The sequence below is a fragment of the Ixodes scapularis genome, unplaced genomic scaffold (assembly GCF_016920785.2).
Source record: "Ixodes scapularis isolate PalLabHiFi unplaced genomic scaffold, ASM1692078v2 ptg000045l_1__unscaffolded, whole genome shotgun sequence".
NCBI lineage: Eukaryota > Metazoa > Arthropoda > Arachnida > Ixodida > Ixodidae > Ixodes > Ixodes scapularis.
This window is the reverse complement of record NW_024609898.1, coordinates 397,235-413,630: the sequence shown is the minus strand read 5'-3', so window position 1 is coordinate 413,630 and position 16,396 is coordinate 397,235. Positions and strand designations below refer to the sequence as shown.

The 16,396-nt window shown below is 49.9% G+C and overlaps 2 protein-coding genes across 2 annotated transcripts; one reads left to right on the top strand and one right to left on the bottom strand.

Moving 5' to 3' along the window:
• Positions 1-4,332: 4,332 nt before the first annotated feature.
• On the top strand, positions 4,333-6,757 carry LOC115329934. The gene is made up of 3 exons (XM_029991613.3): positions 4,333-4,751; positions 5,086-5,204; positions 5,628-6,757. Exons 1-3 carry the CDS (start codon positions 4,426-4,428, stop codon positions 6,746-6,748), a joined length of 1,566 nt encoding a protein of 521 aa, XP_029847473.1. The 5' UTR covers positions 4,333-4,425; the 3' UTR covers positions 6,749-6,757.
• Positions 6,758-11,313: 4,556 nt separating this feature from the next.
• On the bottom strand, positions 11,314-16,115 carry LOC115320265. The gene is made up of 3 exons (XM_040502782.2): positions 15,866-16,115; positions 15,681-15,800; positions 11,314-13,749 (listed from the first exon to the last, which is right to left on the bottom strand). The coding sequence occupies exons 1-3, from the start codon at positions 16,071-16,073 to the stop codon at positions 12,683-12,685; spliced, it is 1,395 nt and encodes a 464-aa protein (XP_040358716.1). The 5' UTR covers positions 16,074-16,115; the 3' UTR covers positions 11,314-12,682.
• Positions 16,116-16,396: the final 281 nt, after the last annotated feature.

Sequence of the window (16,396 nt, the reverse complement as noted above, 5' to 3'; positions counted from 1 at the left end):
AACGAACCGTCTTACAGAGACAGCTGAAAAAGTTAAGAACGAACCCTCTTACAGAAGACACTGGAACGAATGATTAATCATTCGTTCCAGTGTCTTACAGAGAGAGCTGGTAAGAGCAATGGGCCTATAACTGGAAACACAAGAAGCATCCTTACCAGCCTTCAAAAGTGGAAGGACATGTGCTACCTTCCAAGATGAAGGGAAATAGCCCTCCTGCCATATGCGGTTATAAAGATATAAAATGACATCGAGTGTATAAGGATGAAGATGCTGTAGCATTGAATAATGTAAACCATCTGGTCCAGGAGCTGAGGGCTTTGTGTTATGAAGAACTGCGAGAAGCTCGTGCAAGCTGAATGTTGTCATGAATCTTCTTCCTGTTCACCTCCTGAGGTTTTCAAGGGATTGCTCTCAGCCTTCAGCTTGTGCCGAAGGAAAGTAGATGAATAATGATGTGAACTGGATATATATTCAAAATGTTCTCCAAAAATATCAGCTTGTTCCTCGAGTGTGTCTGGGCATGTTCCATTCCTAAAAGGCAGGGGGATTTTAAATGCATGATAGGAACCATTGATCTTGTGTATTCGATCCCAGACCAGATCCCAGACGGGAAGTTGGCAAAGCATAGCCTTGCCAACATTCCCGTTTGGCTTTTCTTTGGACGTGGCGTGCACGGGCCTTCATTTTCCGAAAGGATATGAGGTTATCTCTAGTGGGGTATCGTCTCAGAATACCCCAAGCCCGATTTTGTTTCTTGCGTGTCTCTTCACATCCCGAATTCCACCAGGGCTTTGGCCTCATAGGAAGAAATTGAGATGTCTGCGGGATGGACAACTTGGCTGCTGTGATAATGCGCTCGGTTAAAAGATGATTGAGTTCGTCAATTGTGAGACTTTCGAGACGAGAATATGCTAGAAGCGATGCCTGCTTAAAAAGGCCCCAATTAGCCGGGATCAGTTGACCAGATCCTGATCCGTCGAAGACTAAATCGTCCGTTGTTGCTGTTTTCACTAAGGGTTTTTTCTTCTCAGTTATATATATATATATATATATACATATATATATATATAAATGAATAAATAAATAAATAAATAAAACACCATAAAAAAGTAAAAAAAATATAAAGAGCCGGGCCCCATTCCATTCCCATTCCATTACGGGTAAAAAGCATCTAATTCCATTCCCATTCCATTCCCATTCCATTCCCATTCCATTCCCATTCCATTCCCTTCAACGTTGCCGCCATTTCATTCCCATTCCAACTCAGGAGTGGCAACTCCGCAGCACTGGAACGCACCAACACCTCCTAGAGAGGAAGGCCGTAGTGCTCTCCTCGTGACGTTGCAAAGGAAAGCCACCGGGGGCGCGCGTCGAAGGGAAGGCAGCCCGCGTGGATCGACCGTCGTGACGCGATTTTAGTCACATAAGCGTGTTTTATTATCTATAATGAAAGCTGACCGCAACGGGTTTAGAAAAAAAAAATTATTATAGGGGCAAAATATTACACCGCTAAATAATCGGCACGAAATTGCACGAGGTATGCGTAGAAGACGTCTATATAAAATGTGATTGTTTTAAGTCGAAAACATTGAGTCACGCAATTATTGCTCTAGCACTGCATATTTCATACAGAAATACTTGGACAAAATGGCGAGACACGCAGTGATTGAACACAGCAAAACAGATGACAGTTAAAAATGAGGTAGACGTAGTCAACGCGAACACGGCTAGACAAGGGTGAACTACTATCATGTAAGCGATGTTGTCACGTGCAGTCACTGAAGTCTTGCATCATACCCCAGCCGCATGGCAAACGTGATGCAATTTTGATCGAATTACATTATGGGATCACCAAATCCGCTTGCGGCGCTCGTATACTCAATCAAGACCGCGAGCTGATTAAGTCCCGTATCATTTAATGAAAATATATTAACTTTTCCGTGTGGCAGGGGTACAAAACTTACTATTTACACTCAACTAATTTACTTCTCCCTATGGGCTCGAGCTGCCTTAGAACAAAATATAACTTATTTTGTATACAATAATACTGTTACATAATACAGTTAATATTCTAGTACAAACGCGGTAAAGGCAATAAAATTACATTAGTATAAATGAACACTTAACCACAAACAACGCACTTTTATTAATCACCCAAACCTCTTTTTCACAAAAATTTAGCCAAAAAAAATATCCTGCAGCACTTTACTCGCGTCCTACATGACCAAGAAAGCCCGTAAAGAAGTTGTTTCTCACCTGCCGATCGTATCCATACGTCCCACAATATCTGTGACGGAAACATATGAACACAAACTCCAAGAAGTCTCTCTCAATCAAGAGAGAGGTCTATCGATAATCGACCAGTGCCATCGTTGGCTAGTTGCCACACATATCACTCAAACCGTAGCAGGACTTGTTCCAGGAATCCATGTAAATGCCGTAGTATCAAACGAAGAAAAAAAATAAATAAAGAACTACCCGAGAATGCGGTGACGACAGAGAAGTGACGCGAAGACAGAAACAAGTCTCAAAGGAACCACACACGAGAGCAGCGGCGACGAAAAGCTTAACTTTATCGGCCCATCTCTTGCTCGAACGCGCTCCCTGCGGCGATGACTGGATTTTGCTTCGGTTTCCTTCCCTTTTGAAATGTCTCAGCGTTCCTTTTCGGGCAGTCAGCAGCTCACACACAACGTAAACTTACCATAATCGGAGCCCATATGAGGGAAGATGATCGGAGCCGGTTCATTCGAAAAGTCTGTGGAGCTGCGGGACTGCACGTAGTCCCGCGGTTACGGGAAATTTGGCACTTTCAACCTTGGTAACGCGTTGTATATTACGTTTGTATTATATATATAATAAATTGTGCAAAACTGCGCTTTTAACACGCATATTAATGACGGATGAGCGCGCACGAACACCACCGCGCCGATCAAGAAGAAACATTTTTTTTTAATGTCGATACTAGATTTTCTTACGTAGTTGCGCCATGACCTTCTCTTTTCTCCGACATTGTGACGGGACCACTCGGAGCACTACGGCCTTCTTCTCTACGAGGTTGGTTGTTTTGTGGGGATATTTATACAGCGTGTAGTTGGTCAGCCATTTAAACTTGCGACGAGTCACTCGCTGGAGATGAGCAATTTAGCCAGTGCAGTACAACCGCTAGCCTGGGGTCTTTAACGTGCACTACACAGTAGTGATACTGATACACGACCGCACGCCAGTACGATGCTTATCCAGATCGAAACGGAAAGGGGTGGGGCTCGAGCCCAGGATCCCTGGGTTCCGTAGTGCGAGCTTTCGCTCCACGCGCGTCGAGCTGGGTGCTGTTATGATCGGCCACCCAGAGAGCAGGTTCGGCTTCCTGGCAGCGCCATCGGCCACCCCTCGAGTGACCAGAGTCTCGGGCTCGGCATTCTGGCGCCGCCGAACATGCCGACCGACGCGGCGTGGGTGGGGTGCGGCATCCGGGCGACGCCGAGCGGGCCACCCGGCACAGCGGGAGCTGACCCCCCTGACACCCCGCTGAGAAACGGGGGCCCGCTTCCTCGGCCTTCGGACCGGGTGTTTACGGACGATGGAGACAAGTGGAGACGTTTGGGTCTCGGGCGTGTGATCGGGAGAGCTGCCTGTCCCCGCGTTCTTTAGGGAGACGGGACGAGGGGGATGCTTGGTCTGGGGTGTGACCACGTGGGAGGTTCGCGTACCGGGAGACTGCAGAGACGTCCCGTGGTGACGAAAGTGCCCTTTTCCCTCGCGGGACCTTGGACAGCGACTCCCTCGCCACTTCAAGGAGGCTACATTAGCCGGTGCTCGGACTCGTAAAGAGTCTTCCCTTCTCAGACACCAAAACTGAAAGATGACGATGTAAATATTCCTGTATATAGACGTCTTCTCCTCTCAGTGAACGCTCCTCAGTGTCTTCGGAGTCCACGACGCTTGGAAGTGGGAGCATGCTCGGCCCGGAATCGTAACAACTGGATCGCAGAGGTGGGATGGTCTGTGCAGAGTCCTGTTTGCTGTGTTGGTGAGTGTTCAGCTTTCTCTTGGGATTTGCCAGGTTTGAGTAGATGGTGAAGTTTGCTTAAACTTGGTGATATAGCTGCCGGTGTAGTTGGCTTTATTTGGGTATTCCCCGGCAGAGAGTAAGGTGAAAGATTGTCACTCGAGAACAACCATGGATTTGAACAAGTTACGCAGACCAGATCTGATTCTTTTGAGTAAAGAATCCACGTTTTGCGACATATGTGCTGCCACCTCCCGGAAAAAATTGGAAGCTTCCTAGAAAGCTGGGGAGCTGGGTTCGAGGCTTTTCCGGATGATCACACACAGACCCGGCAGGCGTGTTTCTCACGTTACGGCACGCTGGTTTTCTTCCCTCTGTTTGGTTTATTTCGTTCCGCGGCTATCTAAACGGTAGCGATGACCGAAGACGAGAACATCCCGTTCTCGTTTCCTCCGGACGCTTGGGTCGAGAGGCCTCCGTCGTGTGTGAACTTCTCGCAAGACGAAGTGTGGCGGTACATGCAAGCCAAGCCTGACACCCTGCTTCAGGCCCATCGCGGTTGGGCTTTCAAGGAGGAAGGCTACGTACGCAATGTTCGGTGGAACCTGTCGGACGATTCTCGGACGTGCCTTGTCCGATGCGTGTGCCTGCCTTCCATGAAGAAGGCACCGTATACTGTCTCCGCGTGGTTTACGAGGGACACCGGCACCGTCAGAGGCGGCATCTGCAGTTGTGTTGCTGGGTGAGTAATACCCCGTTACGTTTCTGAATAATAATTTATGTCTATGTAGCCCCGCACCACGTGAGAGAGCACGAACGCTTCGGTTAAGTGCTCCAGTGCCCGCATAAAACGTGCGCCACAGCACTAAATAACGTTCGTACCGAACGTTTTATTGTGTGATCGATACAACTATTTCCACCCAGATTAGTTACTCGTTTTCGTAAACATCTACACACAGCTTGTAGAAGTCTCCTTGCTTTCACTTCTCGTGCACGCAGTTCGCACGCTAGCGCCCCGTTAGCATAGCAACCTATCTAGTCATAAGAGGTTCATTTTGTATTTTGTCGTTTTCTAGGAAAAGCGGGTGCTGCCAGCACATCGTAGCGCTACTTCTCTGTGCAGAGGAGAGCTGCAACACGACCACGGCAACCTCTTGCACCGACGTTCCCTGTTCTTGGATTGTTCCAGCTCAAGGTGTGTATGGAACAAATGCTTCCGTAAAATGTGTTGCACTTGCACATTACGTATGTTTGAGTACTACATCATTAATGGTGTATTATACGAAGATTGTTGCTCTCACTGTCTCATTCAAGATATGCCTTTCTACGTCATAATTTTTAAGTCAACTCTGGCCATTTTTCAGTTAATAGAGAGCCAATTCTGGTTCAGATTGAGGGTCTCTGGTGGCTTCAGAGGCCTACAACTTCTCACATTCAGGTGTTATTTTGTATTTAATAACATGGAAGCCACAAAGAGCTGCGTTGACAAGGTGTTTGTCAGCACATCTTTGAAACCACATGGGACATGAATAATAAAAATGAGGGAAACTGGTACAATTATTAATCAGTAACGCCTCCCCCCCTCTCCTCCCAATCTCCTATTTCTCTTCCATTGCAGCCAAGAAGCCCGCAGCTCCTGCACCGCTTGCAGATATTACGTTCAGCAAGTTCCTGATCAACAAGCCGACTCATCAGAAGAAAAGCCGTTCGTATGACCCTTGTGAAGGAGTGCCTGGCCCGTCGCACGAGGACATCACGAAGTTCTATGGGAGGCTGGCTGAAATAAGACCAAATCTTCTTTGCCTGAGGTATGGCAACGTCATGCCAGTGAAAGAAGCGAGGCACACAGGAGCGATCCCTCAAATCGACGATGAACAGGATCTGTGGAGCCAGGAGGCCCGGAAGCTTGTACAGCACCACATGCAGACACTGCCACAACTGACTGCCGAAGAGAGGGCTGGCATTGTGACCTCAACGATCGGTCAAGCCTGCAACCAGAGGTGGCACAGTGAGCGACTTGGGAGGATAACGGCATCACAGTTTTCTGCTGTGATTAAGTGCAGAGAGCCTGACTACCTTGTGAAACGGATCATGTATCCTAGCCCAGAAGCAAAGAGTGAGGCACTGCATTATGGAAGGATGAAGGAGCCCGTTGCTGTTGCCGCCTACGTCGCGCTCATGAACTGCAGGGACGACCCAGTACAGGTGTATGAGACCGGGCTACACATACATCCGCGCTACAGCTTCCTCGGAGCGTCGCCCGACAGGATCATCGTCAAGAACGGCGAAGTAGGGCTTCTTGAGGTGAAGTGTCCCATCTCGAAGATTGGGTTAACACCCGAGGAGGCCTGCGGAGACGAGAAGTTCTGCTGCGAGTTGATCGACGGAACCGTGCAACTGAAGCACAAGCACGCGTTCTACTACCAGGTGCAAGGACAAATGATGGTGACTGGGCACAGGTGGTGCGATTTTGTTTTCTGGACGAACAACACCACTGACGCCAATTCGACGCACATTGAGACAATCACCCTAGACGAGGAGTTTGTCAGTAAGGAGCTGCTACCTGGCTTGCTGTATTTTGCCGAGCATGCTCTGTTCCCCGAGGTGATCACTAAACGCATCCAGCGACACAAGGACCTGGCTAGGGGAAAGTATGTCTCCTTCAAGAAGTTTCGTGAGGGAACCTACAGGGTGGAGGACGGTCCTGGCTTAAAGAAAACATTCAGAAAACTGAAGTGAAGTGGAGACTGAATGACCACAAATGCAAAACGGCCCTTGTGTGTGTCGGAATTGTCGTGAGAGCCACAGCACGAAGAGGGCGCCACAAGCCAGACGACAAAGAAGCCAGCGAGAGGGCTGAGTGCGAGAGTATGGGTCGGAGAACGCCAACACGACGGACGCACGGAGACTGATGTGCGGGCTCACTGCTCATGTAACCATGTAAGGTATCGTTAACTCGAATTAAACGCTTCGTTTACGCCAACCTCGTCCCGACATGGTGGCAGCGGTGGGATGCTGTGGAAGACAAGTCAACTAGCTACAACAGCAACCGCTCCGGGGAGGCAAGGCACGGGAACGCTCGGAATCCGAAACTTTGCACCGCCACGCTTGGAATCCGAAACTTTGCGTCGCCACGACAAGGTACGTCGGCGGAACGCTCGGAATCCGAAACTTTGCATCGCCACGCCAAGGTACGTCTGCAACGACCACGCCGACCGGTAAGCGATGGCCACTGGGCAACAAGCTGCACAACAACCAACGTCGCTCAACGTCGCTGAGTTGCCAGAAAAGTTGGATTTTCGACGTCCCGATGATTGGAAGCGTTGGTTCACCCGATGGGAGAGATACCGGGTCATTTCTGGGTTGAAAAAACAAGACGGGGAAACCCAAGTGAACACGTTAGTTTACGCTATGGGACGCGAAGCAGAAGATGTCCTGGCGTCGCTGAAACTGACTGATGCCCAGAAACACGACTACGATGCAGTGACAACCGCCTTCGGCAGACACTTTGTCCCTCGGACGAATGTCATCTACGAACGTTTAAAGTTCAACAGGCGTGTGCAGGAAGCGCACGAAACGGTCGACGCCTTTGTGACAGATCTCTACAAGCTGGCAGAGGTATGTGCATACGGCGACTTAAAAGAAGAGCTAATTAGAGACCGACTCGTCGTGGGACTCGTCGACGTCAAGCTGATTGAGCAGCTTCAGCTCAACCCTGAACTAACGTTGGAGACGGCGATCTCCAAGGCTCGAAATTCGGAAACTGTGAAGCAGCAACTCAAGGAACTGCGACCACAAGCACAGCCGAACGCGATCGTAGACGAGCTTCACTTCTCCGCGCAGCGGGCCAAAAAGAAGAAGCAGCTACCAGTCCGCAACAAAGAACAGAACCAAGCTTGCAGATGGTGTGGCTCCACGCGCCCACACTTGCGTGCCAAGTGTCCTGCTGCCGACAAGACATGCAATGGGTGTGGAAAAAAAGGACACTTCGTGTCAATGTGCCTGTCCACAAAGAAGAAAACTCAAGACAGCCAGAGTCAGCGCCACGCCGCACTCGAAGAGGTTTACCTGGGTAAAGTAACAAGTCAACTCGGATCAGAACACTGGCGGATCACAGCTTGCGTCAACGGCTCGCCCGTAGAGTTCAAGGTGGACACGGGAGCTGACGTCACGGCCATCCCGTCCAGGGTCTACAACAAGTCACTCATGGGACCACTCAGCAGACCTACGAAGGCACTCCTGGGGCCCGGCCGAGCCAAGATTCCCACCGTGGGACAGTTCAAGGCGACCCTGAGGTGGAATGGACGATCGTGCCAGGAGCAGGTGTTCGTAGTGGACAACCTTCACGACGCGCTTCTTGGCCATCCAGCAATCAAGTCTCTGCAAGTCCTGTGCAGCCTGTCTGTAGTCGAGGGATCCGAGGTAGACGAAGACGACACACACAGCAGACATCTTCAGTGACTACCCCAAGCTGACTGCGGGTCTCGGACTACTAAACACCGAGTACAAGGTAGCTCTGCACCCCAACGCCAAACCGTATGCGGTAACGTACCCGAGGCGCGTCCCTCTTCCAAGTGTCAAGCAGGAGCTGGAGCGGATGGCGAGCCTCGGAGTCATCGCAAAGGTAGACCACGCAACTGAGTGGTGTGCACCGATGGTTGTGGCCAGAAAGAAAAACGGAGAACTACGCATCTGTGTCAATTACAGTGGCCTGAACAGCTGCATCCTGAGGGAATGAGTCTTAATGCCAACTGTCGACGAATGCCTTGGAAAACTGGCTGGAGCAACCTGGTTCAGCAAACTCGACGCCAGAGCGGGCTACTGGCAAGCCCCACTGGCAGCAGAATCACGGGAGTATACAACCTTCTTGACGCCATGTGGTAGATTTCAGTTCCTCCGACTACCATTCGGTATCTCCACTGCACCCGAGTTCTTCCAGCGTGAGATGCTAACAGTACTCGAAGGTCTCGAAGGTCAAGCTTGCCTTCAAGACGACATCATCGTGTTTGGAAGAACGAGAGAAGAACGTGACTCACACTTGCATTAGGTACTCAAGCGCCTGCAAGATGCGGGCATAACTCTCAACAAGGACAAATGCGTTCTTCGCAAACAGTCTGCAGAATTCCTCGGACATGTCGTCTCGGCCAACGGGGTCAGTGCGGATCCAGTAAAGATCAAGGCTCTCGCTCAACTGACACCGCCAGGAGATGTATCGGAGGTCAGGTCGTTCCTGGGTATGGCAAACCACCTGGCTAAATTTCTCCCTGGACTCTCTCAACTCACGAAACCGCTTTGCGATTTGCTTCACCATGACGCTGATTGGTGCTGGGGAGAGCCTCAACAAAAAAGTTTCGACTCCGTCAAAGAAGCACTGACGACCACACCGGTACACTACGATCCTCGAAGTCATCTCACAGTCTCAGCGGATGCATCCTTGTACGGCCTTGGGGCTGTCCTCCTTCAGGAGATGTCCGGAAAGCGACTCCCTGTTGCCTACGCATCACAGTCACTCACAGAAACTGAACAACGCTACGCCCAGATAGAAAAGGAGACGCTGGGAATCGCATGGGCATGCGAGCATTTCCGCCAGTACTTGCTCGGTCTGCAATTCCACATAGAGACCGACCATAAGCCGCTCATGCCTCTGTTGTCATCAAAGCGCATAGACGAGCCGAGTCCATGATTGCAGCGTCTGCGAATGAGACTGCTGGAATTTGACTACACAATCTCCCATATTCCCGCAAGGAGATCCATACAGCTGACGTACTCTCACGGAAGCCGCAAGCAACAACGGACAGCAGCAGTCCAAGAAGTCTCGAAGTAGCTTTGACAGAATACGAGCTACTCAGCGTAGAACTCCTACCGGCCTCCACCAACATGCTGGAGAGGATCAAAGAAGAACAAAAGCGAGATCCAACTATCGTGACTGTTGGGAACTATTGTTCAACGACGTGGCCCAAGGGCGTGTCACTGCCACTAGCAGTACAGAAATATGCCAGTGTGTCCCAAGAGCTCACGGTAGTTGAAGAACTTCTCCTCAAGGGAAGTCGCATCGTCATCCCGCCAAGCATGCAGGACGAGGTGCTGGAAAGCCTGCACACGGGTCATCAGGGCGTAGGTCGTTGCAGAGCTCGGGCCAATCAATCAGTTTGGTGGCCTGGCATCAGCAGGAGTGTTGAAGACTGTTTCAAGATGTCCAGTGTGTCAGACACACCGAAAGCCTGGCGCAGAGCCCCTACTACACACTCCACTCCCGAATCACCCATGGGAAGTTGTAGGCGCGGACCTCTTTAACGAAAGTGGCGAGAACTACCTTGTAGTGGTAGATTATTTCTCGAGGTTCTTTGAACTTGAGAAATTAAGAAAGACAACAACCCAAGACATCACACTGGAACTGAGCGAGATGTTTGCCCATTTTGGAGCACCCGCCATCATTCGATCAGACAATGGGCCCCAATTCGCTTCTGCCGAATTCGAAAGGTTTGCGAAGGAGTGGGGATCACGCCATGTAACAAGTAGCCCATATTATCCTCAGAGCAATGGGGCGGTGGAAAGGACCATACAGACGGCAAAGCAGCTGCTTAAAAAGTCGCCGAACATCCACAAGGCGCTGCTTGCTCATCGGGATACCCCTGCAACTGAAGGATACTCCCCTGCGGAACTCATGATGGGAAGAAAGATACGGACAAATGTTCCAGCTGTGTCCAAAGCGTTCCAGCCTCGGTGGAACAACGAGCCCTTTCGGAAAAAGGATCGTGCATACAAAGCAAAGCTGAGTGCACATTACGATGCCCGTCATAGGGTCAAAGAACGAGACCATATACCTCCACATACAGCTGTGCAAATTCTGTCAGGAGCAGCCACAAGTGGGACAGTGCTGCAATCAACGCAGTCTCCTAGGTCATATGCGGTGAACACAGCCAATGGCATCACTCATTGCACGAGCAGACATCTGCAACCTTGGCAGCCTGGAATAACCGTCACGAGAGGTGGACGAAAATCAAGACCTCCAAGCCGCCTCAACCTGTAGGTGCTGGGAGTCTTCAAAGAAAGGGGGGTGTCGTGAGAGCCACAGCACGAAGAGGGTGCCACAAGCCAGACGACAAAGAAGCCAGCGAGAGGGCCGAGTGCGAGAGTCTGGGTCGGAGAACGCCAACACGACGGGCGCACGAAGACTTGACGTGCGGGCTCATGTAACCATGTAACGTATCGTTAACTCGAATTAAACGCTTTGTTTACGCCAACCTCGTCCCGACAGGAATCTGCCATGTCTTGATGAATACGCAATAAAAGAAAACCAGGTCTCGAAGCTAGCGCTTGTATTTTATTGAAATCAACAGCCCCTAATGTGCTGGCAAACAGGTATACAAGGTTAGTTGGAACAGGCTATCAAACATATTTACATTTCTTTCAACTGTTTATACAACAAAAAATCGCACGTGCCTGCTCAAAGCCAAGGTGTCCAAGTCTAGGAAACTTCCAACTCTGGTCATCAGTAACCTATTCCAACAAAGCACACATCTCCAGATAACTTCAGGCTTACATATAATCAACAATCACGTGTTAATGAGAAATATATTTGCAACAATGAGAGACCTGTAATAGTGAGCAAAATTTCGGAGAGGATAAAGCTGTTTGAGGTATGCCACGCGAGTCGGCTACTTCTACCAAGCACACAGATGCAAAGCGGTGAAGCTTTATGTGTGCGCAGAGCAGTGGTAGGAAGCTTGATGTGGCCAGACTGTCCGTTTATATTTAATTAGTTTGTATTTCGCCTCAGATATTTCTTTTTCTTTAATACAAGGGTCGGCCTACATTCAGAAATTATGTATGTTCTAGTAAATATGATTGCTAAAATCGGGAAAGTGCCACAAACAATAGGTCTAACGTGGTTGGACAGAGTGATGAAGTTATAATGTAAGCAGCCAATTGATTGCCTCATAACATGATTAAAAAAAGATAAATACATCATACCGGATGGGCCTGGTGCAAAGTTGTGAAAAACTCGAAGTACGGTAGTCGTAGATTAATGTTTAGAGAGTGGTCGGACTGGCTTTGCCGTGGTGACACTGGTCCACATCATAGAGGAACAATTTAGTGATTGCACAATGACTACTAACACAGGGTCTTTCAAGGAATGCTGAACCAAAATTCGGATTTCACAAAATAAGGCCGCAGAAGTGTTCACAGGACGCTACGAACGCCAAAACATCACTCGTACAGCAATATCTCGAACCGATGGCCGTGTTTTTGGACAAAAAGGGCAGGACTGAGCAAAGAATGCGACGTAGCCATTCTCTGGGAACGGTTGAGAACAAGAGAAAACGGACGTCCTTCTCTGCTCCTCGGTTCGGTTTACCTCCTCGAGGGGGAATGAGGATCTGAACATGACAGGCCTTGCCTGCCTTCGTCGTTCAATCGCTCCCTTCTTTCCTAAAAATACGGCCATCCGTTCGAAATATTGCGGTACGAGTGATGTTATGGGGGTTTGTAATGTCCCGCCTATTGCACCTGGCTTGTTTTACGAGATCCAAAATCTTGTTTCGCATCCATTTAACATGCATCATTCAGCGTGCATGCTAAATAAGTCGTGCAAGTGATTTGTTTTTTCGCAAAATTTTTCATTGCCTTAAAGTATTTACACAGGGAAGTTTACATGTTTTGACTGTGACACTAGTCATCCCTAGTCAGTGGCTCCCGGAAATTGCTTAAGAAACAACAAACTTGAAAGACCTGGTTAGCAATGCCGATCATTGTGATGGGGAACGGACGATCCAAAATGTGAAACTGTTTTACCCTCCCAATCACACGCTCAACAATTACTCTGGCACTAGCCACCCGGCGGGAGTGCGCAACGTCCTCCTCTGGCATTTGCGGCTCTTGCGGCTTTCTGAAAGCAGGGATGTGCACCTGAACCCCTGCTGGTATGTTATTAAGCTTGAAACCCTTATCCACCATAATGGCATCACCTGACTCCAATAGCCCTAACAACCCACTCTCCTCTACAATCAGCCTGTCTGAAACTGACCCTCCCCATAACTTGGAAACATATGAAACGTAGCCATCAGCGGTACAGCCAATGACCGCCTTATAAGTATTAAAATGCTTATAAGGTGAAAAAGTATGCCTCTGGGCAGCCAGGGAAGAGGGCCTCTGGATGCGCACCTCCGTTCCGTCGAGAACTATTCTTGTGTTTACGAAGTAGCGAAAGGCATGAGGCAAATACATCTGAATTTCGTGCAGAGATGGAAGCCGTGTCAGTGTACTCAACTCTCGCTGCAGGAAGTTTATCCAGGTTGTAAACAGCCTGCTCACCGTCGCTTCATGTACTCCAAAATTGCGGGCCATTTCCCTGCCAGCCATTCCCGTTCTCAGCCTAGTAAGTACCATGAAGAATTCCTCAATGAGCTCCAACTCCCGGGGGCGGCCTTTCATCCCGCTACTCTTTCGACCGCTCGACCAGTATTGCATCTGGGATGCCCGAGGTGCAAAAAAATCGTATGCTGCTTCAAATACAGCAAACTCGGGCAGCCCAGTGTAATAAATGCACTGCTTGGGGTCATGTCTGATGAAGTCAACCGATAGCCGCCGTGTCTCGTGGTGCTGTAGCTCCACTTGGAGGCGCATGTTGTCAGCTTCCAAACTCAAGATCCGCTGCTGCATCTGTGCAATCTTGAGTCTGCACCCGTCATGCGTCCCAGACATCACGGACTGACCAAGATTGTCCTCGTGCTCGATCTCTGTAAAATAGAAGTATGCATAAATGAATTCATAATTATACAGTTTTTGTCTCTATTTCTTATGCTGAATAATTATATATGTGCTATTCCTGCAGATTTCTGAAATAAGCCCCTTGCACTCAAGCACAGAGGAATTTTGGCTCCAATTACTGGCCATTTTCTGCTTGCCAGCAATATTTTATTATACCCATCCAAATGTCGGAACGATAAATGCATGTAGATAAATAAAATAGTGAAGTAGTAGATTAAATAAAACTTGCGCACCATTTTGCTCAGCTTTACTCTAACTGCTTATGATGAAAGTTCTGAAAAGGTTGTCTACCTTGCGTAACAGCCCATTTGTATGCTGTTTAGACACCATAAAGCAGGTTCCTTCGTTCAAAACTACAAACCATGCAGGTATGTATATTAGCAGTTATGCCGAATGATTTAGCGACATGAACTGTGACAGCTGCCTGCTGCACAAGTAACAGCAAGCATGAGCACCTTCGATGGTTTGCTGGACACATGGAGTGCTTGTCTGGGCTCCATGCCCATTGTCCAGGAGGGGCGGACAATGTTCCGGGATGCTGGTCTCTCCTGTAAGGGGACCAACGACCAGGGATGCTCTTGCTTGTGCCACAAGTTGGATTGCTGCTCTGGAAGGCCCAGCTGCTGCTGCTGTCGAAGGCCCGGCTGTAGCTGAAGGTCGAGCCGCAGCTACGCAAGGTCTGGTTGCAGCCGCGGAAGGTCCGGCAGCAGCTGCAGAAGGTCTAGCTGCAGCTGCGGAAGGTCTGGCTGCAGCCGCAGAAGGTCTGACTGCAGCTGCAGACGGTCTAGCTGCAGCTGCGGAAGGTCTGGCTGCAGACGTGGAATGTATGGCTGCAGGCGCGGAATGTATGGCTGCAGGCGCGGAATGTCTGGCTGCAGACGCGGAATGTCCGGCAGCAGCCGCAGAAGGTCTAGCTGCAGCTGCGGAAGGTCTGGCTGCAGCTGCGGAAGGTCTGGCTGCAGCCGCAGAAGGTCTGGCTGCAGCCGCAGAAGGTCTGGCTGCAGCCGCAGAAGGTCGTGCTGCAGACGCGGAAGGTCTGGCTGCAGCCGCAGAAGGTCTGGCTGCAGCTGCGGAAGGTCCGGCTGCAGCTGGGGAAGGTCTGGCTGCAGCTGTGGAAAGTCCAGCTGCAGCTGTGGAAGGTCTGGCTGCAGCTGCGGAAGGTCGGGCTGCAGCTGGAGAAGAACCGGCTGCTGGCTGAGGTGCCCCATGTTGAGTGCTTGCAGGAACTGGAGCGGTTATTTGGGCCGCAATCCTTTTTTTGACAGCAGCTGCAGGGTCACAATCGCAACACACAATATTGGTGCTGCATAACCAATGCATACTATTATTGAAACCTGCAAAATGTAAATCTCGGGGTAGTAGATGCCAAACAAACGTAGGGCATCTGGCACGTCTCAGCGTTGGACGAGAATAATTTCCACTACTTGGAAATCTTATGACGTGCACTAAAAATCTCCACCTAGCTATGACCATTTATAAATCTGACGACTCTACACAGTGTCATAATTTTTCCTCTCTAATCATAACGCTTAGACATCATGCAATGAAAAGAGGGAAGGCAGTGGCAAACTGGTCTGCATGAGCTACTTCTCTAGTGCAGTGAAAAAAATGCATAGGAAACAAGAAACCTGGGGAAGCACCAGCAGGCTCATATACACACGCATCAACTGTATTACGCTCGAAACTTGACGGCGATCTGACATGGTAGTCGCGCAGCGTGGTGATAAGCTGAGCTCACGATGTATGCACTGCCGCCGGCGCGGACGCTGGCAGCTACCAACGCCGTCCCCATCAACAGCGGATGTTACGAAACCAGTACCCGTAGCCCGGTCAACAAGTCAAATCGTGCGAGCATGCTGAAGAGGCAGCACGAGATTACTAAACACGACGTAGTACGTACCCCCCGTCGACAAACGATGTTTCCACCGTTCGTAGCGGCCGAGGACCGACGGCCGGTTCTTCACGTAAGTGAATACAGTCGGCACGTAGTCAGGGTGGCTGTTGTCCAGTGATGGTTCCCCTGTTTTATAAAGTGGAAGTGTTACATTTCCGGTGCTTCTCGAAAGTACGATGAAGGTGACTTACCTGTTACGAAGTGATCCTCGCATATTCGCGACTCCTTACTTGGCTCCCAAGCCTTGTTTGGGTCTGACGGGAGCACTCGCTTCACTGCTCGGATCCAGGCCGCTCTTCGATGAGGGAACAGTTTCTTCGAAGGGAATCGAAAATAGCTTTTCTTGTCTCCTGGCCGGTGCCAACTCCGGCAGCCAAAGGCCACGCAGCTCGTCGGCATCCCGCGGAATGCGACAGCGAAATCGTAGCGTAGTCGCGTAGTCTTGCTATGGTCTCACGCTTCGCTAGCTTGTCGTCTCTCCCAACATACCCTCGAACCCGGGCGTCCGGCGCGCAGAGATACCGCGCATGCGCACTCCGTATTTTCGCAAAACGTGGATTGGGGCTCGATTTGGGGGGAGTCCAGAGAAAACCTTTCATAATCGAGGCTATTCGGGCGAGTGGTGCCGACGACGTGGAGCTTTGGGAGTGCTGGGAGCTAATCGAGGAAAGGATTAAGAAAGAGGAGGAAAGAGAAAAGAAAGAGGAGGAAAGACAAGAAAG